At 35.6% G+C, this 25,210-nt stretch overlaps 1 protein-coding gene across 1 annotated transcript in view; it reads left to right on the top strand.

Annotated features, from left to right (window-relative positions):
- The window catches only part of LOC115232605 (potassium voltage-gated channel subfamily KQT member 1), a 367,422-nt gene that overhangs the window by 312,257 nt on the left and 29,955 nt on the right, over positions 1–25,210 (top strand). Inside the window, exons 6-7 of the mRNA XM_036515059.1 lie at positions 2,412–2,552; positions 9,620–9,730. Coding sequence (XP_036370952.1) covers positions 2,412–2,552; positions 9,620–9,730 — 252 coding nt within the window. The remainder of the gene's footprint in view (positions 1–2,411; positions 2,553–9,619; positions 9,731–25,210) is intronic.

The raw sequence follows: 25,210 nt of genomic DNA on the forward strand, positions 1-25,210 counted from the left end.
CACATGTATGTATGTATGTATGTATGTATGTATGTATGTATGTACGTATGTATGTACGTATGTACGTATGTACATATGTAATGTATGTATGTATGTATGTGTGCATATATAAATGTGTGCATATATAAATGTGTCTTTTTATTAATGTGTTTGTTCCCTGCACCACCACCACTTGACAACTGGTTGTTTTGTATTAGTCCCCATAACTTGGAGGTTAAGCAAAAGAGATTAATAGAGTAAGTACCAGACTTAAAAAATTAAAGTACTGGGGGTGATTTGTTTGACTAATCCCTTCATGATGTGATGCTCCAACTTGGCCATGGTTCAATGACTGAAACAAAGAAAAGACTGAGGTTTTGACATTCAATGATTTTGAAATATCATCGTTATTGTTTTAACATACACATTTTTTGTGCTTGAATGAGTCAGATGGCATTCATTAACCCTTTCGATACCAACCCAGCTGAAACTGGCTCTGGCTCTGTAGTGCAAATGTCTTGTTTACATAAGTTTGGAATTAAAATCTTCCACCATACCTTAGTCACAATTTATGTTCCTAACACTAGCTTAATGATAACTAAGTTATTTTACTAAATTCTTTGTTATTTATAAAATTAATTGAAAGAAACACAAAAGAAATATGGTAGCGAAAGAGTTAAGGCATATCATATTTTCTATGGTCAGATGCCCTTCCTGTCACTAACTATCACCTGTTTCTAAGCAAGGCAATATTTTCCCAAAGTCAGACATGTTTCCACAGAAAATTGGAATTGAAAGACACTTATGTGATGGGGATGATTGTATGCAACTACTGTGCAAGATCACAATACAAAGTTACAATTACACACCACTCATGCACACACACACCCACACACACACACACACATTCACACACACACACACACAACACACACACACACACACACACACACACACACACACACACACACACACACACACACACACACACACACACACACACACATAGCTTGCATGCACAAGCAGCTTCTAGATTCTATCGACCAAATCAACTCACAAGGCTTTGGTCAACTTGGGGCTATAATAGAAGGCACTTACTTTAGGTGCCTTGCAGTGGGACTGAAACTGAAACCATGTGTGTGGGAAACGAACTTCTCAACCTAACATCCACATCTGTGCCTACTGTATCTCTTACTTGCCAACAATTTTAAGGTGGTGAGCTAGCAGAATCATAAACACAACAGGCAAAATGGTTAGCAGCATTTCATCTGTTTTTTTCATTCTGAGTTCAAATTCCACCAAGGTCATCATAACCTTTCATTCTTTCTGGGTTGATAAAATAAATACCAGTTGAGCACTGGAGTTGATGTGATTGACTAGCCCCCTCCTCTAAAATTGCTGGCCTTGAGCCAAAATTTAAAACCAACATTCAGCAATTGTAATTCTTTCTAGCTAGGTTTTACTTTTCTTCCCTATGCACCCTCTTTTCGAAGTTAACTTGGATGGGATTATTTTTGTTAGATTGGGTGATTGCATATAGAGTTGGCTCTCTATTCTCTTGGTTACCACTTGATCATGAAGCCAAAGTGCAACCTATTGTTGGACAAATATACTAAGACAGAATTATGTATCTTGTTTAGAAGTATGACACAATCATCATCATTTAGCATCTGTTTTCCATGCTGGCATGGGTTAGACAGCACTGATAAGCCAGAGAGCTGTACCACGCTCAAGTCTGATTTGGTTTGGTTTCTACTACTGGCTACCCTTTATAATGCCAACCACTCCAGGGTGTAGTGGGTGCCTTTTATGTGTCACCAGCATGGATGCCTTTTACATGTCACCAAGTAAAATTATTCAAACACTTGTCTAAGCACTTAGTAACAGAGCACCCTTCCTGTATTTTATCATATAGTGATGCCGTTGTTCTATCTTTGGTAATCCTTGGTCAAACTGATCAAATGTATTCCAGCCATAGCCAGCCTGTCTTTTATTCTGATAGATCTTGTATTCAAGATTACATAATTTAATGTTGCCTTCCTTCTCTTTTGAGACAAAATAGAATGTGATTTGATGGGGATTTGGCACTATTTCTGGTGAGTCAAGTGACCACATGAAAATACATTCACTGACTTGGTTATTATATATTTACTGCAGAAGTTCAATAGCCAATTAAATGAGGTGTTGAATGACTGACTTCTAAGTTGTAAGTTCAGATGTGCTGCAAATGGGCTGTAGAATAAAGATACTTTATCCTACAAGTTGTCAAAAATAGGCATCAGATAGTTTTGGAACACAACCTCTGTTAGTTCTACTTACTTTCCTGGTGAGTGAGTATCTCACATCTACTTCCCACTATAAAACTTGTGCTAAGCACTGTCTGTCAAACACTGATATTTTTCCTAATATATTTCATTTTATTCCATTTGCAGGAACTAATAACTACACTGTACATTGGTTTCTTGGGTCTAATATTTTCATCCTATTTTGTTTACCTTGCTGAGAAAGATAACAGCAACAAAGAGGGAGAGTCAGCTTTTAGCAGTTATGCAGATGCACTTTGGTGGGGTGTGGTAAGTATGGATTTACATGTTTAAAATAAACTTGTGCATTTTGTATAAAACTTAAAGCAAGGGAGATTGCTACAGAATTACTTTCATGTTTCAGATATTTCTACAGAATTAATTTCACTTTTGCATCTAAACAGTTTTGTGGTTATGTACTGGCAAAAAGAAATCATGCATCAGATATAATATATCTGCATCAGGGTCTCACAATTGTGTTTCTGTTAACTTCACATCTACTGCCCTACATCTTCTTTACCATCTCATCTATCACTCATCCTCTCATAAACACTACACCATATTACCTGTGTCATGAGGATGGGGATCGAATCTACCCATATTCAATCCTCCCTACCACCACTCTTAACTCTACTTTTCTCCTGTCATGACATAAGTGCATGAGAGTTGGCACTGAATCTATTCACATTCACTACCCCTTATTCTTTTTGTAGCAGCATAAAAGGCAGAGAAAGGAGACACTATACCTATGGTTCAAAGGTTGGAGTGAAACAGCAAACAGCTTCATGCTAATGAGTCAAGAGGCCTTTTTTAGTGGGTGGAGGAATACGATCCAAGCTGTCTGTACATATTGTTGCAGCACTGTACCAGATATGTGGGAAGTATTCTAACTGAACTTGGTAAAGTGTTGATAATTGAATTGTTTAAGCTTTGGCTCTAAAGAAGCAGATGAATCTTTGTGATATGGTTTAGGCTACTTTGAGAATGTTCATTCACCAGAAGAGGTCCTGTCATAATGTGGTGTAGCATTTGTAGGGATCACCAGGGTTGTAGTTGTATACTGTTTGTGTTTAGGATGAGTGGGATGCAATGTAACTTTATGCTGTTGAACCAAAATCAACATGCTAAAACACACACACACACCTTACACACATTTTAAAGATGTTTTTGTGGTCTCTCTTTATGGAGTCAGAGCAGAGTTACTTGACAGCGCAGGAGTGTAGACAGCAAAGAAGAAATGAAGGGTGAGATCAGTTGCAAAATTTGGGTGTAGTTAGAGGTGAGATGAGTAAATTGTTGGTGTGAAGGAGGAAAAGAAAAGAAATCAAATCAAATCAAGAAGCACTTCAGATTTTATTGAGTGTGGGTCAAGTAGAGCTTATTTGCACACACTGCAATTTGACTGGAAGTCACCAATTCAAGAAGCAAGAGATGGATGGAGATAGTTCTGTCAGGAGATTTGTCTAACAGACATCGCTAAAACCTTATTGATTCCAAGAATAACAAAACTGCTTTCACCAGTGAAGCCAATGGTGAGTGTCTTAGGAAAATATGTCTCCAGTGGATATAACTTTACAAATGAAGGAAAGAAATTCAAGGTCATGAAGGAAGCAATTAACAGGTGTCACATTTGAGATGTTGGAATTGAGTGCAATAGTATGATGGCAAATTGAGAGGGGTGATGCTTCTTGAGAACAGAACATTCAGTCATCAATGTAAGAAGAGATATTGTTGAAAAGGTGTTGGTGGTTGGAGAAATTCTGAGAATAGCAGAGGAAGCAGATGTGTTTGATGGAAAGAGGAGGGGTGATTTCTAACCAAAGTAATTGGAAGTCCTTGTTGCTGATATTCAGATGAGAGAAGCAGTGAGAGAGTAGAATGTACATGGGTTCAAATACCACCTTTTGGACTGAAATTTGGAATTTAACCTGGACAGCAGGGATGGACTATGAACAAAGGTTAAAAGATCTATGTGGATATAGTATTTGGGTGTTTGTAAGAGATTTGTAGGTTCTAGGATGGATCAGAACATACAGATTTTGGAAAGAAGGAAAAATTGTCCAGTGTGTTTAGTGTTAGTTTTTGATGGTTATAGAACTGAAAAGGGTGTTAGAATAAAGGTGTAAAGGATGATAGTGCAGTATCTCCCTATTTGGAACATTGCAACAAAGCAAACTCAGCTAAAGGCACCCATGAGCCAAGAGCTGATGTTAACCCTTTGCCTGTCCAAAGCATGTTCTTAAGTTTGTCCTAAACACCAATGCTTATTTTCAGAGTTTTAGTTAACCTTTGTTTCATACGTTCTGAGAATTATAAAAGACTCTCCAGTCATAATTCCCAAGTTATTCTGGTGGTTGAAAACATGTATCATATATGATGCAGGATGGCAGAGAAATATGTTGTGTGTATCACATATAATGCACAGAACAGGCAAAGTGTTAAACTTAGTATTGTGATGGACCTACCATGGATAATATAGTTCATGATGTCTAAAAAAGGAAAAAAATCGAAACCTTGTAACAATCACTTCTGTAAGCAGCTGGTTTACTGTAACAACTAGTGTTTCATTAACATGAACCACTAGGTTCTAATCCCCTAACCCTCACCATAAATCTGGGGAAGGTTACAGAAGACCACTTTAGTGTATTTAAATATCATATTAGGAAGTGCATCCAGCCATAGAAACCATGCCAGAGCAGACGTTGGAGCTCAGCATTATTCTCTGATTTGCTGGTTACTGTTGTACCATCCAACCCATACCAGCATGGAAAATGGAGAGTAAATGATGATGATGATGATGATGATGATGATGATGATGATGATGATGATGACGACGACGACGGCGACGGCGGCGGTGGCGACGGCGGCGGTGGCGACGGCGGCGGTGGCGACGGCGGCGGTGGCGGCGGCTAAACAAGAAATATTCAGCTGTTCCCAAATGACCCAACGAATTATGACTGAATTTCATTTTATAATTTTATATGCAAATTTATTTCAACACATCTCAAGCTGGCTGAATTATTCATTCCAGCACACATATGATCTTCAGATCTCAGTTTTAGGTGTTGGAAGGAGCTTGCAGCAATTTACTGAAAAATCTCACAAGAAACACCTGATTGTTGATAATGTCATAACTAAGAAAACATGAGATAACTGAAATAAACGAAAATCAAATAATTTGTCTACTTGAATATTTTAATATCCTGAGAATTGTATTGTTTGTATTTCCTTCAAGTGACATCCTACAATAATTGCTATAACCGTTGCTGCATACTTGATGCTGAAAATTTTGCAATGTAAAGTCTAGACTTTTGTTAAACTGCTACAACAAAAGTAGGCATATTTTGCTCACAAAATGATTGTTTCTTTGCTAAATGCTGTTGTGCTATATGTGTGCATGTGTGTGTGTGAGCTTGCATGTGTGTGTGTGAATGTGCATGTGTGTGAGTGTGCGTGTGTGTGAGTGTGCATGTGTGTGAGTGTGCGTGTGTGTGTGTATGAGAGAGAGAGAGCGAGTGTGTGTGTGCGTGTGTGTGTGTGTGTGTGCATGGGTGAGAGAGAGTGTGTGTGTATGTGTGTGAGAGAAAGAAAGAGAGTGAGAGAGAGTGTTTGTGTGTGTGTTGTGTGTTTTAGTTTCTCTTATCTTGCTAATTTTACAACATTATTTCTTTTCTTTCAAGAAAATAATACTTCACTTCAGATAACACTTTGTTTATTTCTAGTTTCCATCTTACACTTTAAATAAAGTTGCTTACAAATTACAAAATTCAACACAGATATATTTCTTCTTTTATCAAAATAGTATGAATGATTTTCTTGCATAATCCATAAATAAATAAGATCAAGGTCTACAGACAACTGAAAAAGAAGATATTCAACAGATTTATATATTCGTTATGTAGTAAGAAGCTTGCTTCCCAGCCACATGGTTTCGGGTTCAGTCCCACTGCATGGCTCCTTGGGCAAGTGTCTTCTACTATAACCTCAGGCCGAAAAAAGCCTTGTGAGTGGATTTGGTCGATGGAAACTGAAAGAAGCCCATCATCATCATCATCATTGTCGTTTAATGTCCACTTTTCATGCTGGTATGGGTTGGACAGTTTGACTGAGGACTGCCAAGCCAGGAGGCTGCACCAGACTCCAATCTGATCTGGCAAGGTTTCTACTGCTGGATGCCCTTCCACTTCAAGAGTGTAGTGGGTGCTTTTTACATGCCGGGGTAGTAGGGAGCCAGTCAGGTAGCACTGGCATCAACCATGCTCGAATGATGCTTTTTATGTGCCTCCAGCACGGGTGCCAGTCAGGCAGCACTGGCATCAGCCACAACGATTTCACTTGACTCAACAGGTTTTCTCAAGCACAGCATATTACCTAACGATTGAAGAGTACTTTTGAATGGGCTGGTTATGTGACACTGGCATTGGCCACAGCTTTGATTTCACTTGGCTTGCCGGGTTTTCTCAAGCACAGTATATCTCCAAAGGTTTCAGTCGCTTGCTATTGCCTCTGTGAGGCAATGTTCAAAGGTTGTGCTTCACCACCTCATCCCAGGTCTTCCTGGGTCTACCTCTTCCACAGGTTCCCTCCACTGTTAGGGTCTAACACTTCTTCACACAGCTGTCCTCATCCATATGCAACACATGACCATACCAGCACAGTTTTCTCTCTTGCATACTACATCTGATGCTTCTTATGTTCAGCTTTTCTCTCAGGGTGCTTACACTCTGTTGTGTATGCACACTGACATTACACATCCAGCGGATCATACTAGCTTCATTTCTTTCAAGCCTACACATGTCCTCAGCAGTCACAGCCCATGTTTCACTGCCATGTAGCATGGCTGTTTGCACACCTGCATCATACAGTCTACCTTTCATTCTGAGCAAGAGGCCCTTTATTACCAGCAAAGGTAGAAGCTTTCTGAACTTTGTCCAGGCTATTCTTATTCTAGCAACTACGATCTCAGAGCATCCACTCCCACTACTGACTTGGTCACCTAGGTAATGGACGTTATCAGCTACTTTTAGTTTATCCCCTGGCATGTGATGGAATCTGTTTTCTGTACATATTCAGTGTTTATTGCTCCTGTGCATCTGCCACACACAAAAACTTTGATATTGTTGCACCTCTTATGTGTCCATAGCTTACATGGAGTATGTCTTATGGAGTTTCCACCTATACCTTTTCTACAGATCAAGCAAGGTCATCTACCTGAAGGAATTTATGATTTGTCTGCTTTCCTATTTACTAAGACTTTGGTTTTTGCTAGATTAACTCTAAGGCCCTTCGATTCTAGACCTTGCTTCCACACCTGAAATTCTCCTCTAGTTCTTGTAATGACTCAGCTATTAAAGCAAGGTTATCAGCATAGAGGAGCTCCCAGGGGTGGCCTGTCTTGAATTCCTCTGTTATTGCCTGGAGGACTATGATAAATAAGAGGGGACTAAGGACCAATCCTTGGTGAACCCCTACTTCTGTCCAGGGTATATATATAGTAACAAAAAGGGAGGAATTTTGATTATCCCCACATGGTGAGTTGCACTGCAAGACATATATTTATATATATATATAACATAAAAGAAAGAAAATGCACACACTTTACATAGTCTTAATATATTTTTTAATATATTTTAGACTGATCAGTTTTGCTTTTGCTTATCATGACATTGAAATTACTGTTTTCGCTCAGTGTGGAGAACCTGAAACTACATGGTTGTGAGCTCATCTTTTAGGGGTTTGATAAATAAAGGACCAATCCAGAACAGTGAACTGAGTAGTATTAGAATATCAGACAAGATGTCTTGTGGTATTTGTTCAGGTTATTTGCATTTTCAGTTCAAAATCCTATCATGTTCAACTCCAATAGCGGACTTGATATGTCCCTCAGCTTAATACCGCTACCTGGTCCTTGCATGCCTTTAGTAGAGTTCACTTTGTTGCAAAGAAGCACTTGAACCAAGCTTCCAGTTTAAGGATAACCACCTCCCTTCTTTCTACCAGTCTTAAAGACCCTGAAAATAATAAGGGTCATGGGCTCTGCTCTTTCTTCCTTGACTAAGTAACTGAAAAGCAATTGAAAGTGAAATTTCTCATCATCATCATCGTCGTTGTTTAATGTCCGCTTCCCATGCTGGCATGGGTTGGATGGTTTGACTGAGAACTGGCAAGCCAGGAGGCTGCAACAGGCTCAAATCTGATTTGGTAAGAATAAAAACAATTATTGTAAAACAATCAGCAGTTTTCAAGTATAAACAGCACTTATAGTGTTAAAACTCTAATTTTTCTATTTGTGACCAAAACACAAAACTATGTCTCGATCTGTGTTTTGATCGCAGGTGCAATGTTGTGCTGGCAACGTGATGGGAATTTCTCCTCTTTTAGCTGGTTGTTTGATAATCATGTCAAAACTTAGCTGTCAACATCTAAGAAAATTTACATTATAAAAATAAATGGTTTTTGGAAAAATATCTTCCATATTTATGATTAATTTTCTTATGAGATTGGATATAAGTTCATAAACAGTCTTTTGGGCTTTTTCTTTTCTATAAAAACACTTGAAAGTGTCATTAGTATGCAGATCTATGACAAAAATTGTAAGATCCACTCCTGACAATCTGGAAGAAAGAGAGAAAGCTACCCAAAGACTAAAGGTTTGATTCAAATACTTACAATAGGCAGAACTACCCTGAGGGTACAATCAAGGGCTAGATGATGGTGGTGTTAATCTGGGTGACAGGTTCAGTCTGCCATCCAAGATCAGTAACAGTCACACTAACAGTCTTCTACACATTCTCCATGCAGCAATTTTCACTTTCAAGGCTTCAGTCAACTCACAGCTAAGGCAGAAAATACTTGCTCAAAGACTTGCATAGTGGATTCAAAATCTTAAACCTCATTGTTGTTAAGAAAACTCCTTAACCACGCAGTCATACCAGCACCCTGTAGAATAGTATTGTGATATCATACATTTTAATATCTTATGGTATTTTAATATTCTAATATATTAGAATCTCAGTAGCAACTTACTTATACATATTTTTCTCTTTCTGATAAAATTGTTAACGTATTAGACAAAATGTTCTGTGGAATTTCTTCTGGCATGCTATGTTCTTTGTTCAAATCCTGCCAAAGCCTACTTCATGATTCATCCTTTCAGGAGTTGATGATTTAATGGTCAAGTATAGGGTTGTATGGTCTCAACAAATCCCTTTCCCTTAAAATTTCTGGTCTTGTGCCTACTACACAATTATGACTATCACCACCACCACCACCACCACTACCATCATCATCATCATCACTATTATTATTATTATATTATTATTATTTTCTTATTGCAGATAACAGTGACCACAATTGGATATGGAGACACAGTACCCCAAACATGGATGGGACGAATTGTTGCCTCATGTTTTTCTGTTTTCGCAATTTCATTTTTTGCTTTACCAGCAGTAAGTTAAACTTTTATACAAACTACTTACTAAGCTATTTTTTCTGTTGTTTGTGATATTTTTTTGCAATATCTACATATATATGTATATATATATATATTGAACATATTATGTATGTATATATATACATATATATATATATATATATATATATATATATATATATATATACTTCGCCAGCCTCGTCTGGCACATGTGTCGGTGGCACATAAAAAACACCATCCGAGCGTGGCCGTCTGCCAGCCTCGTCTGGCACCTGTGTCGGTGGCACATAAAAAACACCATCCGAGCGTGGCCGTTCGCCAGCCTTGTCTGGCACCTGTGTCGGTGGCACATAAAATCACCCACTACGCTCTCGGAGTGGTTGGCGTTAGGAAGGGCATCCAGCTGTAGAAACACTGCCAGATCTGACTGGCCTGGTGCAGCCTTCGGGCTCCCCAGACCCCAGTTGAACCGTCCAACCCATGCTAGCATGGAAAACGGATGCTAAATGAATGATGATGAATGATGACATATACCCATACACAACAGTGGTAGGTGGGAATATGATAAACATGGTATACAGTTTATATCATTTATTACCTACATGCATTTCACTAGTGTAGTTATCTGCATCCTCTGCAGTGGGTGTTCATAGTGCTTAGGGTACAAATCCACAATGGTTCTTCAGGACAACACATATTACTTATGTTAACACAGAATAAATGTGAATATATATATATATATATATATATATATATAATTTTTATTACAAATAAGAAAATGGAGAAAAATTCAGTTGGTTTATCAGCTTTAGGATATTAGAATGTTGACTTATTTATTTAACAAAACGAGAACCATAATAACATACGTATATACATTAAAATTCAATACATATAAGATAAGAATACAATAAAAAAAAACCTTAATATAGATTATTGAAATCCTTAAAATCACTCTTACAGCTGTTTCAGCCTTTGGAAAAAGTAATTTGTTATGCTCTTACAAGTCAATTTATTGAGGTTGTAGGCAGTTAAAAAATGAGGTACTTATATATTTCCATAGGCCTCGTCAGAGATTATAAAGTACATTCAAAATATAAATATATACATGAAACAAGATACACGTACAAATCAATATATATATATATAAACAAATAATGCTTACATATACATATATATATATATATATATATATATATATACATGCATACATACATACATACATACATACTACATACATACATACATACATACATACATACACACATACATAATCAAATATATACACCTATATATGTACATAAACATATAAATAGACATAATTAAACATATGTACAAGCATATAGACAATTATTCATACATATATATGCATATATATACACATACTGGAGTGCAACAATATACATCCATGTATATGAGTACACATATAATATTTAATTATTACTAATATTATTATTATTATTAATAATAATATTACCCCAATCCCTGATAGATTTAAACCATTAAAATATTAATAAATAACGAATAACAAGAATGTAGTCTATCTCTTATCTCTTCATACATGACCTTTTATTACACAATATTCTGTGAAATTGTATACTTTCGTTAAGATGTAAAGGAAATGAAATCTGATATAGATATTTGTGTATATTTATACGTAGGTATATATATGCATATACATCTATTTGTCGCACACACGCATGTACTTATGTGTATGATGAATTATAATGCAGTAACTCTAGTATAACTGTTATAATATTATGACATATGAATATGATTTTAAAATTAATAAGATTACATCTATCATATATGTCTGTTTATTGTATTATGGTATGCTATATATTTGAATCTCCTATACTGTGTATTGTGAAATGAAGATTACCCAGAAACTAATATTACTAATATCCTTATCCAATATACTGTTGGTATAATGGCAGAAACGTTAGCACGCCGGGCGAAATGCTTAGCGGTATTTTGTCTGCGTTACGTTGTGAGTTCAAATTTCGCCGAGGTCGACTTTGCCTTTCATCCTTTCGGGGTCGATAAATTAAGTACCAGTTATGCACTGGGGTCGATGTAATCGACTTAATACCTATGTCTGTCCTTGTTTGTCCCCTCTGTGTTTAGCCCCTTGTGGGTAATAAAGAAATAGGTATAATACCCAAATTATTAATACACAAGTGTTTTTAATTGCAATGCAGTTAACTTACTTATTGTATTAAATGGGTGAAGGTAAAGAAATATTTTACCATTAATTTATATTACAAATAAGAAAATGGAGAAACTATTTAATTGGTTTATCAGCTTTAGGATATTAGAATGTTGACTTATTTATTTAACAAAATGAGAACCATAATAACATAGATATATACATTAAAATTCAATACATATAAGATAAGAATACAATTTAAAAAAACCTGTTTGACTGAAAACTGACAAGCCAGGAGGCTGCACCAGACTCCAATCAGATTTGGCAAGGTTTCTACAGCTGGATGACCTTCCTAATGCCAACCACTCCAAGAGTGTAGTGGGTGCTTTTACATGCCACAGGCCAGAGGGCCAGTCAGGCAGTACTGGCAACAGCCACACTCAAATGGTGTTTTTTACGTGCCACCTGCACAGGAACCAGTCCAGCAGCACTGGCAACAACCTCACTTGAATGTTGTTTTTCATGTGCCAGTAAGGTGATGCTGGTAACGATCACACTTGAATAGTGCTTTTTACGTCCCACTGGCACGGGAGCCAGTCAGCAGCCCTGGCAACAATCACACTCGAATGGTGCTTGTAGTGCTCCACTAGCATGGATGCCAGTCATGCAGTTCTGTCATTGAATTTGATTTCGATTTCACTTGTCTCAACAGGTCTTCACAAGTAGAGTTTAGTGTCCAATGAAGGAAAGGTATGCATAAGTGGGCTGGTTACACCACTGGCATAGGCCATGGGTTATGGTCTCACTTGGCTTGCCAGGTCTTCTCAAGAACAGCATATTTCCAAAGGTGTCGGTCACTACTCATTGCCTCAGGGAGGCCTAATGTTCGAAGGTTGTGCTTCACCACCTCATCCCAGGTCTTCCTGGGTCTACCTCTTCCACAGATTCCCTGTCACTCAGATTAACACCACCATCATCTAGCCTTGATTGTACCCTCAGGGTAGTTCTGCCTATTGTAAATATTTGGATCAAACCTTTAGTCTTTGGGTAACTTTCTTTCTTTCTTCCAGTTTGTCAGGAGTGGATTTACAATTTTTGTCATAGATCGACATACTAATGACACTTTCGAGTGTTTTTATAGAAAAAAAGCCCTAAAAAGCCCAAAAAACTGTTTATGAACTTATATATATATATGTATACAGGGTTGGGCAAAAGTCACCTGACAGTTAACCAAAACCATTTAATTCTAAGATTTATTTATGTTTAAAAACTGAATGAATTTAATACAAGTATCTAAATATGAGAATTGTTCACACTGAAGTCCTTGAGCGATACATTTTTCCATTCGAGTCAATAAAGAATTACAAATAGAATTTATGAAATTTTGATTTACTGTCGGATGACTTTTGGCCAACCCTGTGTGTGTGTGTATATATATATATATATAGAAAGAGAGAGAGAGAGAGAGAGAGAGAGAGATTTTTCATATTATATTACATAAGATTGGCACTGTTGAAATCTTGTTAATTGTCATGCACATTATTTGCCATTATTTTTCATTTCTAGCTTACATAGTCATATTATTTATTGTAACTGATTTGTCATCTCTCACTGTGACTTACAATACCTTTCTCTCACTCTGTATTGCCCTTTTCTTCCTCCCAATGTCTCTCATTTTCTTCCTTTTCATACCACCTATCTCTACTGATATCCACTACTTTTTTTATTGTTGTTTTGCCATGTGAGCATCACACTAACTATACACATTCAGTATTTCTCTCTTATTAGATTATATCCAGATGAAAGTCTTTATATATTTTTCCTCTGTGCAAACATTTTCCTTGTTTGTCTCTCTCTCAAACTCAAAGACACCATTTTTGCTAATATTTTGTGTCTGTTTGTTCTAGTTTTCCTTATCAGTCTTATATCTCTGTCATGTTGGTTTCTAGTTGTAGGACTTGACTTTATTTTGTTTTCTTTGAACCTGATTATTTTCCAGATAAGCAATACTGATATTTCCAAGTACTGAAATTCTAATGACTCTAGATAAAAATTTAGCTGATGAAATTGATTTATCCATTTTTTGTTTTTGTTTTTGTCTTTTTTGTTCCTTCAGTTAATTGTTGTACACATCCTTCACATATATATGTGTGTGTCAGATAACATTATACTATGTACTTTATCTGATCTCACCATAAGGATCATCTGGGCAATTTAGACTGGAATTGATACTCTATCAAATTAAAGCCATTTATCATCAGTTATAATTTACTGTGGTTTATTAAAATATTGGTGTCACAGATTCAGTTCACAGTTTTTTCATAATTTTTATTTGTTTATTCATTTTTACATGTTTTTACTTCTATTCTGGTATAGATTTGATGAGAATTTTTGAGCATCATTTTAACAGTATTCTATAACCTGATGCTCTTTTTTATACCTGTACTTATTTGTTATCAAGTAAGGTACCTTATTCCATATCTTTGTATGTCAGATGCCCAAGCTGCTGGATTGGCATTTACATGAGCAATTAATAACATCACTGCTGTCCAATTGATAAAAATGCTAAGACATGTAGAGACAAACAATATGTGTGCATGTATGCACACACAAACACGCAGACACACACACGTGCACACACACAAACACACACACACATGTATGTATATATATATATATATATATATATATATTTGTAGTGAAAAATTTTTGCAAAAAAATTTCCATTTGATGAATTGTAGTGAAAAATATAAACAGGAAAATGCACAGAAATTTTAGGTTGGACAATATATATATATATATATGTATGTATGTATGTATGTGTGTGTGTGTGTGTATTTGCCTCTTGATTCATTTACAAAATATCCTTTCTTCTACTAACATGGAATGAAAATTTTTTATGATAGCATGAAATTGTAACATCATCACTAACTTTTTAGTTATGATCAGCACAAGTGAGGCAAGTTGACTATGCAAATATTCCATTTCATAGAAATATATATATATATTTCGTTCAACATAAAATTTCTGTGCATTTCCTTTCTTTTTATATTTTTCACTATATATACACAAATACACACACGCACGCAATATATATGTATACACACACACACACATACACACACACACACATATATATATATATATATATATATATATATATATATATATATTTAAACAAAATTAAGAGGAATGACCATTAAAGTGGACACCCTATATGCTAAACATAGATGTCAAATCGCCATTACCATCATGAATGTGTTCTCAAGAAAAGAATCTCAGCAAAAACGCCAAAGTGTAAAAAATGATCAAGACAAATGAAAACATAAGAAATAAAAACGATTACCTACATACCAATTGGTTTCACTTATTAATATCTATGTATATAAAACACGCAGATATCTGCAAGATCATCAGCATAGTCTGTCGTTTACAAAACACAATTTCCAGAAATATATACATTTATACATTTAAAAAGAAAAGGCAGACTCAAAATTTTCAAATCGTAAACAATCAAGTATAAATATATATATATTTTTCATAGAGCAAGCTTGCTTATATTACATAGACTCAATGAATTAGAGGGTAGTTGTTAAAATTCCAGCAGCTGTTTTTAAGCGCTCAGAGTTACTTTATAATGTTGGCAGATGTTAGTTGATGGTAAATGTACTGCCAATATCAGTGTGCATGTTTGACAGAGCGTAAGCATCTTGACAGAAAAGTTAGGCATAAGGGGAACCAAATGTGGTGTGCAAGAAAGATGATTGTGCTGGTATGGTCTTGTGATATGTATGGATGAGGACAGCTATGTAAAGAAGTGCCAATCTCTAACTGTGGAGGGAACCTGTGGTAAAGGTAGACCCAGGAAGACATGGGATGAGGTGGTGAAGCATGATCTTCAAACTTCGAACCTCACAGAGGCAATGACTACTAACCAAGACCTTTGGCGGTGTGCTCTGCTTAAGAGGACCCATCAGGCCAAGTGCACCTGTGCTGGTGGCATGTACAAAATCATTCTTTGAACGTTGGGCCTCATGGAGGCAAAGTGGCCAAGTTCCTTTTGAGTGTTGGGCCTCATAAAGGCATAGTGGCTGAGTTCCTTTCAAGCATTGGGCCTCATGGAGGCAAAGTGGCTGAGTTCCTTTCGAGCAGGCCTCATAAAAGCAAGGTGGCTGAATTCCTTTCTAACGTTGAGCCTCATGGAGGCAAAGTGGCCAAGTTCCTTTCAAGTGTTGGGCCTTACACAGACAATGACCAAGCCTTTGACATTATGTCATGCTTGAGAATACCCATGAAGATGAGCAAAATTGCAGTCATGACATATACTGGTGTCACACAAATTGCACCTATGCTAGTGGCACGTAAAAGCACCCATTACACTCTTGGAGTGGTTGGTGATAGGAAGTGCATCCAGCCATAGAAAACATGCCAGTCAGACAGGAGCCTGACACACCCTTCCAGTGTGCCAGCCTAGTCAAACCATCTAACCCATGCCAGCATGGACACCAGATGTTAAATGGGGATGATAATAATGGAAGTAAACAAATATTGGTAAACTTCAGAGCCTCCTTCATCAGGGTAGAAGGATAAGACTTATCTATCCACATATATATGCAAGCCAGGCTTCTGTGCAATTGTTACTAATTGAAATTTTACTCACAAGAAATTGTTTAACTTGAATATATACCAGAAAACAGTTGCCCATGATATCAATGTAGTAGGATGAACAGGAATCTTTGTGGTTGTGAAGTGATCCTCTTAACCCAACAATCATAGCTAATAATAGAAAGTTAATTTGTTCCACCAAATTCAGATCAACTAAGCAATTACAATTCTTTTAGAACTCTTTAATTAATTTCACCATTATTATTTTTGTAACGTATTTTAATTAAATATTTGAAAATGTAAATTTCATTTTCTTTGTATATAATTAATTATGGCTTAATTTAGAAACAGCAACATTGTACTATATGCTAAATATCTCATTTCTTTAGAATATAGTTTACAAACTCTTTTACAGTAATATCAAAATTTAAGTTTGTTCACATAGTCAATTGTAGTAAATGTGATTAATTCTATTTCATTTAATTAACTGTTTAATGTAATATTCTCTATGCAATCTTGTACTTTTTAAACTTTTTCTCAACAATCTCTGACATCATTTCAAAACAGAATCAGCAATCAGTTTTATCACAGATATTTCTGCAGAAATTGTTGAGATTATTATAACTTCTGAATTTATATTCTCTCTCTATTCATATTTCAGAAACATTTTGGCAGGAAATCTAATATTTATTTAAATATACTTTTATATATTGAATTAAATTCAGCATGATATTTCAAATGCTATGTCATGTTTTCTGGGTATTGTATTGACACTGTGAAAATGTCTCTTCTAAAATACTAACTTATTTTGTTATTCAAAAGATGACTTGGTAAACAACTTTAGTTATACTGCAGCTGATGGCCACAACAATAGCCAAATAAACAACACTGTCACCACTAAACGCATTCTTTTATTGTATTTGGCTTGGATTCAGAAATTCTATTCAAAACAGTTATAGAATTTCTGTCCTTCAGTCGGTCTATCTCTGTCTCCATATATGTGTGTGTGTGTGTGTGTGTATGCACACACTCACACATGCACGTGCACATACACACACACACACCACACACACACACACACACACACACACATGCACACAAACTACAAGTACCAAGGTATCCATGAAAATATATCATAGCAAGTTATTGAGAATAAAGATAGAGTGACCCAAGAATATTACTCCAGACTAAGAAAGATATGGCAGTCTGAACTCTCCTTTTACAACAAGACAATATCCCACAATGCATTTGCAGTACCAGTGCTGACTCCAACATTTGGGGTACATGACTGGTCTGTAGAAGAAATCCACCCCATAGATATTAAAACCCACAAGATTCTAACATCAACTAGAAATCTCCACAAAAATAGTGATAAGAAGGGATAAAGGAGGTAAGGAATTGAGATCAGTGCAGAGAGCCTTTGAATGCCGCATAGCATTTCTCAGACAACACTTGCTAGACAATAGCAACAAAAATAAATTCATTAACTTAGTACTGAAAAGTGAAGAAAACAATATCCTATATGCTGAAAGTAAGTCCTCAGGAAGTACTCTCTTCCTGATGACCTCCCATACAATCCCAAATCAACTGGACTAGCATACCTCAAAGAAGATCTGGAGGTGAAATGCTCGAAGAAAGATCATGCATGAGTATGTTTCTCATGGACATGAAGTGAAGCCTCTCTTGAACTTGTAACTGCTAAGTGACATCACACATTTGCAATTCAAGAATAGGAGATTGCTACTAAATACCTAATCAACGAAAGAGACAGTGAAGCCTGTGGAGTTCCAAAAGGTAACTGTAACTGTAGATTATGTAATATTTCTGTAGAAGACATCACACATGATTAGCAGCTATCCAAAAATGTCATCAAGGTGCTACCTCCCTCTGTGACATGACATTGTTGCAAAACAATATTCAATGCTATTCAGAAGAATTACTGTCCTGGAATGCCAGCAAATACCAGCACAAGGAATAATTGTGGAACATTCCCATCAAAACATCTTTAAAGTGTAAGCATAACAGAGATAGTTGTTTGGGACAGACAAGAAAAAGTATGTACTGCCATAAAGGTCAGCTGTCCTACTGAGGTGAATATATCTTTGAAAATCAATACGAAGATAACTATGGGCAACTGCCTTGAAAGTCCAGCTTCTATATCCACATTACAAATTTACATTTACACCAATAATAATTTTCTAGGTAAATGCCTAACTGCCAGTCTGGATAAGCTTGGATTTTCATAAAAAGGAATCAACTAGCTGATTCACAGACTGCGAATACAATCGGTAAACGGAACAATGAAACTTTGTAGGACTTTTCTCAAGTTTAAAATGTGACAATATTTTCATTATTTATATTCCAATGATGGAGTTTTGTATCTGTTAGAAACCAACCCCATCTTTAGTGGAAAAATTTAAATGCTTAAATGCAAAAGAGACATACATACATACATGCATGTATGTATGTATGTATGTATGTATGTATGTATGTATGTATGTATGTATGTATGTATGTATGTATGTATGTCATATCTTGTGAAGACCTGTTGAACGAAATGAAATCAGTCATGGCTGATGATAATGCCGCCTGACTGGCATGTAAGAAGCACCTTTCAAGAATGGCTAATGCCAGTGCTGGCTGACTGGCACCTGTGCCAATAGCACATAAAATGCACCATTCAAGTGTGGCTTATGACAGTTCCACCCAAATGACACCTGTGTGAGTGACATGTAAAAAGCACCATTCAAGCATGACCAATGCCAGTGCTGCCTACTGGCTCCCATGCTAGTGGCATGTAAAAGTACCCACTACACTCTTGGAGTGGTTGGCATTAGGAAGGTCATCCAGCTGTGGAAACCTTGCCAAATCTAATTGGAGTCTGGTGCAGCCTCCTGGCGTGCCAGTTTTCAGTCAAACTGTTCAACCCATGCCAGCATGAAAAGCAGACGTTAAATGACAATGATGATGATGATGATGATGATGATTGGAGTAAATGTAAGGATAAGCAAGTTAGGCAAGTCGGCTTACAAAAAATATCAAATACATTTAATACAAAAAATATATACATTTTTATATATAAAAAGGCTGACTTACTCAGAATCGAAACGATATCAAGAATTATAGGGGTTGGATAAAATTTTTGAGTCCAACAGCTGTTTCTGGGGGGATGGCTTGATTGTCCAAAATAATGATTATAAATTGATTCCAAGGGGGAGTTAGGAGGTATTTAGATAGTGAGTAGTGGGATGAGAAAAAAATTCAGTGTTAGAGGTTATTAATGAAGCTATTAGGGAGTCATAGTAGGTGGAAGGAAGAGGGAAGTATGTGAAGAGTAACCTTTGTGTTAATTCGTATTAAGGCTACAGAGCTAAAAGTTGAGATAGTGAAAATGAGAATGGCTATTATTTGAGGGAAATAAGTTGACTGGTTCAGTGGTTGAGGGAGATTAGTAAGGTATGTAGAGATGTATGAGAGAAGATAGAGTGATGGGTGAGTAGGTGGTCAAATTAGTAGTTGTTAATGGGGCAAAGGAACTGGGTTGGTATTGAAGGTGGGTGTTATGGTACAGAGAGGTGTGTGAAATTCAATAGAGGGATCTGAATAGAGAGGGGTAGAGATAGATTGGTTAGTTTTCAAAGGAGTGGGGTAGTGTTAAGAACTTTTGAAGATGGGAATGTGAAGAGGCTAAGAAGGAAGTGGAAAGTAGGGGATTAGATGAATTTGGAAGAATTTGGAAATGTGTGTATGAGGAAAAATAAGAGCGGGGTGGGGCGGTGAATTTTTTAAGTAGTAGGTTGCTAGACTGACTTTGTTTTAGTTTAAGGTTATTTTGGGTATGGATACTTAAAGTTATGAGATTACATAGATTTAGCAAAGTGAATGAAAGATGAGTAATACCTGTGTTTACAAGAATAAATTACATCATAAAATCTATTAAGTAATAAGGAGTTATGAAGGTGAAGAATGGTTAATGATTCTTTTAGACATAACTTCCATTTGCCAGTGTTTGCATTGCATGAGGGGGCCTCACTTGCAATGGACCAGGATAAGGTGTATGGAATATATTGAGATTTAAGATTGTGTAAATAAATTGCTAAGGAGGTTGATAATTTAGAATTTGGATTGGAGAAAGACTTAATGTGTGCACAGTAGTAGCACTTGAAATCTATGGTGCCACTGATATATATCCTTACTTGGTGAGAGTGCGGTGTTATAACACAGCGTTTGTAGATTACATTTTTGCGTAGACAGGAGCCTCCAAGAGGGCATAGTTGAGAAACCTGACAACTGCAAGTTTTCCTACCTACTCCGTGGTTGGAGTTTATTACTAGTGAATTTGAGCTCTATTAGTTCATTGTTAGTGGGGGAGAACCTGAAGTGCAATCTGTATCAGTATTAGATTGGGAGGTGGTATTACAGCTAGTATTTGTTGTTGCAGAGGTAGTATTGTGGGATGATGGCTTGGGTCTGGTATTATTTAAGAGAGTGGGGTTACTAAGAGTTGTGCTATTGTTAATATGTGGATTAATTTGTGGTGCAGTGTGAGAGTTTAGGTGTTCTGAGGACTGGTGTTGGAGTTTGCATTTATTTGAGTTGGCGATTATGGATCCCAAACTAGGTGTGGTGGAATAGGAGATTTCCACAGATAATTTGTTAAAAATAGGATGGTATTTATGCTGTGGTAGAAAAATAGATTTTAGTATTTTAAAGAAGAGTTTAGGTAGAGATTTAACTTGGAGAGAGAAAGGTAGGGTGAATCATAAGGTTTCCCACTTCCAGGCCTTAGAATGTTTAGAGTGTGTAGTTGTAGTGGGTTGATTAGGAGCAGGAGGGGGGCTTGAAGTTGTTTTAGGCTTGGGGTAGCCAGTGGGGCAGCTGAGTGTGATGTGTAAGGGTTTTTTTTTTGAGAGTTGTTGGATTGATGTAGAGTCCATAGATTCCGGGTTAGTAATGGGAAAAAGATGTGCTATGTTAGTTTTAAGCTTAGTGTTGGTGATATAATATATCTCTTCATGGAAGCCATTTATCTGGAGAGCCTCTGCTCAAGTTTAAACCTCTTAAGCACTATGAAGTGTATTCTATATGGAGAATATCTGTCTCTCATCTATAAACCAAATATATATATACATATATATATATATATATATATATATATATATATATTATATAAAAGGGCTTAGTAAAATAAATTACTTTGCCACATACTGAACTCATTAGAAATAGTAGCTAAAAAAACTTTTTTAAAACTATTTCTAATACTTAAAGAAAATCTCTCTCATATAGTGTTTGCTCAATTCAACTTACGAAAGTATGGGGGTAAAGACATTAAAAAATCAAATGCAAAGGTTATTTGAGAACGTACGTTTCAAGATTAGTCAACTCGACATTTCTATCATCAGCTCAGAACTCCTTGGTTTGGATTTGAAAACACTGAAAGTGGGAGCATACCCTTTCGGCTTCTTATCGCTTCTGAAGATCTGCTCGAAACTAACAGTGCCAGCACACCCAAAATATGCAAGCGAAGAATTTCTGCTCTCCCCTTTCCACCAGTGTGGGTTAAATTCAGTAAACACTATGCTTTTTCGGTAAAATCCGAAACATTAAATAGAGAGAGATGAATTATAATTTCAACAATTGAGGGTAAAATTAATTAATTATTAATCAATTTCACCAAGTGTTCAGTATGTAAAGGGACCATTTAAGGCGAATTCAAATTATTACATTATATAAAAGGGCTTAGTAAAATAAATTACTTTGCCACATACTGAACTCATTAGAAATAGTAGCTAAAAAAACTTTTTTAAAACTATTTCTAATACTTAAAGAAAATCTCTCTCATATAGTGTTTGCTCAATTCAACTCACGAAAGTATGGGGGTAAAGACATTAAAAAATCAAATGCAAAGGTTATTTGAGAACGTACGTTTCAAGAATAGTCAACTCGACATTTCTATCATCAGCTCAGAACTCCTTGGTTTGGATTTGAAAACACTGAAAGTAGGAGCATACCCTTTCGGCTTCTTATCGCTTCTGAAGATCTGCTCGAAACTAACAGTGCCAGCACACCCAAAATATGCAAGCGAAGAATTTCTGCTCTCCCCTTTCCACCAGCGTGGGTTAAAATCAGTAAACACTATGCTTTTTCGGTAAAATCCGAAAATATATTCTCTCTCTTCTCATAATTCAGAAACCTTTTTTGTAACAAGTGTAATATTTGTTAAGATATATTTTCATATATTCAATTAAAATTAACTTGTGTTATGCTGTATCATGTTTTCTGATATATATGTATATATATGATGATGATGATGATGATGACATACATACGCACACACACACACACACACCACACACACACACACCACACACACACACACACACAGAACATGATACAGCATAACACAAGTTAATTTTAATTGAATATATGAAAATATATCTTAACAAATATTACACTTGTTACAAAAAAGGTTTCTGAATTATGAGAAGAGAGAGAATATATATATATATATATATATATATATATATATATATATATAATATATATATATATATATATATTATATATATATATATATATGTGTGTGTGTGTGTGTTCAGGAGTCATAATATAGTTATTTGAAAAAACTTTTATGGATGTGTCTATGATCATAAGAACTGACAGTTGAATTTATCAGTTTTCTGTTTTGAACTGATATTAGTGTATGTTGAGAAAGAAGCTTAAAAAGTACAGCAAAACATAGAGAATCCCCCCTCCTCTTCCCCCTCCTTCTTCTCCTCCTTCTCTTCATCATCATCATCATCATCATCATCATCATCGTTTAATGATCATGTTCCATGCTGGCATAGGTTGGATGGTGTAACAGGACTGCATCGTATTCCAATGTCTGTTTTAGCAGAGGTCTTGACATATACTCTTACTAATGTCAACCTCTTTACAGTTGGTATTTTTACAGTTTGTTATTTTTACATAGTACAGCATTAATAAAATCACTATGTGACCTGCTAGACATAGATTCCCATCAATTGAATTGGGCTATTGTAGAGAGAAAGAGGCAGTTTTAGTGTAATGGATGAGGAGGTAAAATGTGAGAGAAGGGGCAAAAACAGAACATGTTTCTTGCAGTAGAGGAGCTACATTGCTACTCATATTATACAAGAGAAGATAAGAATGGCTAGGATAGAGCTGGAAAGAGATAAAAATATAGTTTGTAGAGAGAATATTACATTAAGTAAATTTAATTAAATTGAATATATTTAATTACATTAAATGTAATTAACTATATAAACATGCTCAAAATTTAATAATGATGTAAGAGTTTGTAGAGTACAGTCTGAAGAAATTAGATCTTTAACAAACAGTACAATGTTGTTATTTCTGAATTTTACCATCATTAACTTGTTTACAAAGAAAATAAATTTACATTTTCAAATATCTAATTAAAATATTACATACATACATACAAACACACATACATACATACATACATACATACATACATACATACATACATACATACATACATACATACATACATGCTTACATACATACATATGTAAATGTGTGTGTGGATGTATGTAATGTTTTATTGAATTTAATGTGACAGATTGCCAGATAGAAGTAAACTTTTGGAACAATACATTGGTTTATGAATATTTATTTACAAACAAGGAATAATTATTTGGTAAATTATCAAATAAACATTCAGAGCTGATTGGACAAGGAATTATGTCATTTAGAATTAATTAACACTGTTAGCTAATACAATTGAGAGTTAATGAAAAAACAGTAAAAGCATTAAAATTCAATAAAATGAAGTCAGATAAAACGGAATCATGTTGCATTTGAACAGGGTTATATAAAGTTAGTTAAAGTATAATATTATAATATAGTTATAACATCTGAAGTAAAGAGAAAAAGTTTCAAGCAAAAACCGTTTTAGAAACCAAGAATTTATGAAGCAAAAATTTGTGAAACAAACAGGAGCCAGTCGGGGAGCACTGGTATTGAACATGTTTTGATGGTGCTTTTTACGTACCACTGGCAAAGGGGAGCTTAGGTGGTACAGGCTTTTAAGTAATTCAGATTTTTAGTTTAAAACTGATTCATATGAAATAGGATAAAATACTTCCCACTTATACATAACAAGTATTTCATAGAATGACAGTAGGACCCATGTTTCTATAATTGACCAATGGATTATGAAAGGGGCCAAACCAGCTTTTTCAGTTGAGAAACTTGTTTGAATAGAGTAACTGAGGACTTGTTTTCTGGATATGTAAAAGAAATTTTGTGCTAGAAAATCTATTCTAAAGCCATTTTTTGTTGTTATGGTGTAAGTTTTGTATGTAGAGCTATCATCTATTAGGACTTTAGCTCTTTATATTACTCCTTTGATCAAGCAAATGCTGTTAGAATGACAGTTGCTCAGCTTACACCATTCAATTTATAGTTATTTTAATTTTCATTGACTTCAAGTCTTTTCACATCACATTGGTTAACCAGTGAAGTGAAGTTCTCTGAACAAAAGTAGGTAACTTCTTGTGTGCTGCTGTTAAATATCCTATAATACTTATGACACTTAGGAAAATGTCTAGGTTACATAAGTCTCATGTCCTCTGATATTTTTGAAATTGTATTTCATCATCATCATTATCATCATCATCATCTTTATCATAACTTTAATATCTACTTTCCATGCTTGCATGGGTCAGACAAAATCTTTTTTCTCATAAATAACAGTGA

This window comes from Octopus sinensis, linkage group LG2 (assembly GCF_006345805.1).
Source record: "Octopus sinensis linkage group LG2, ASM634580v1, whole genome shotgun sequence".
In the NCBI taxonomy this organism is placed as follows: Eukaryota; Metazoa; Mollusca; class Cephalopoda; order Octopoda; family Octopodidae; genus Octopus; species Octopus sinensis.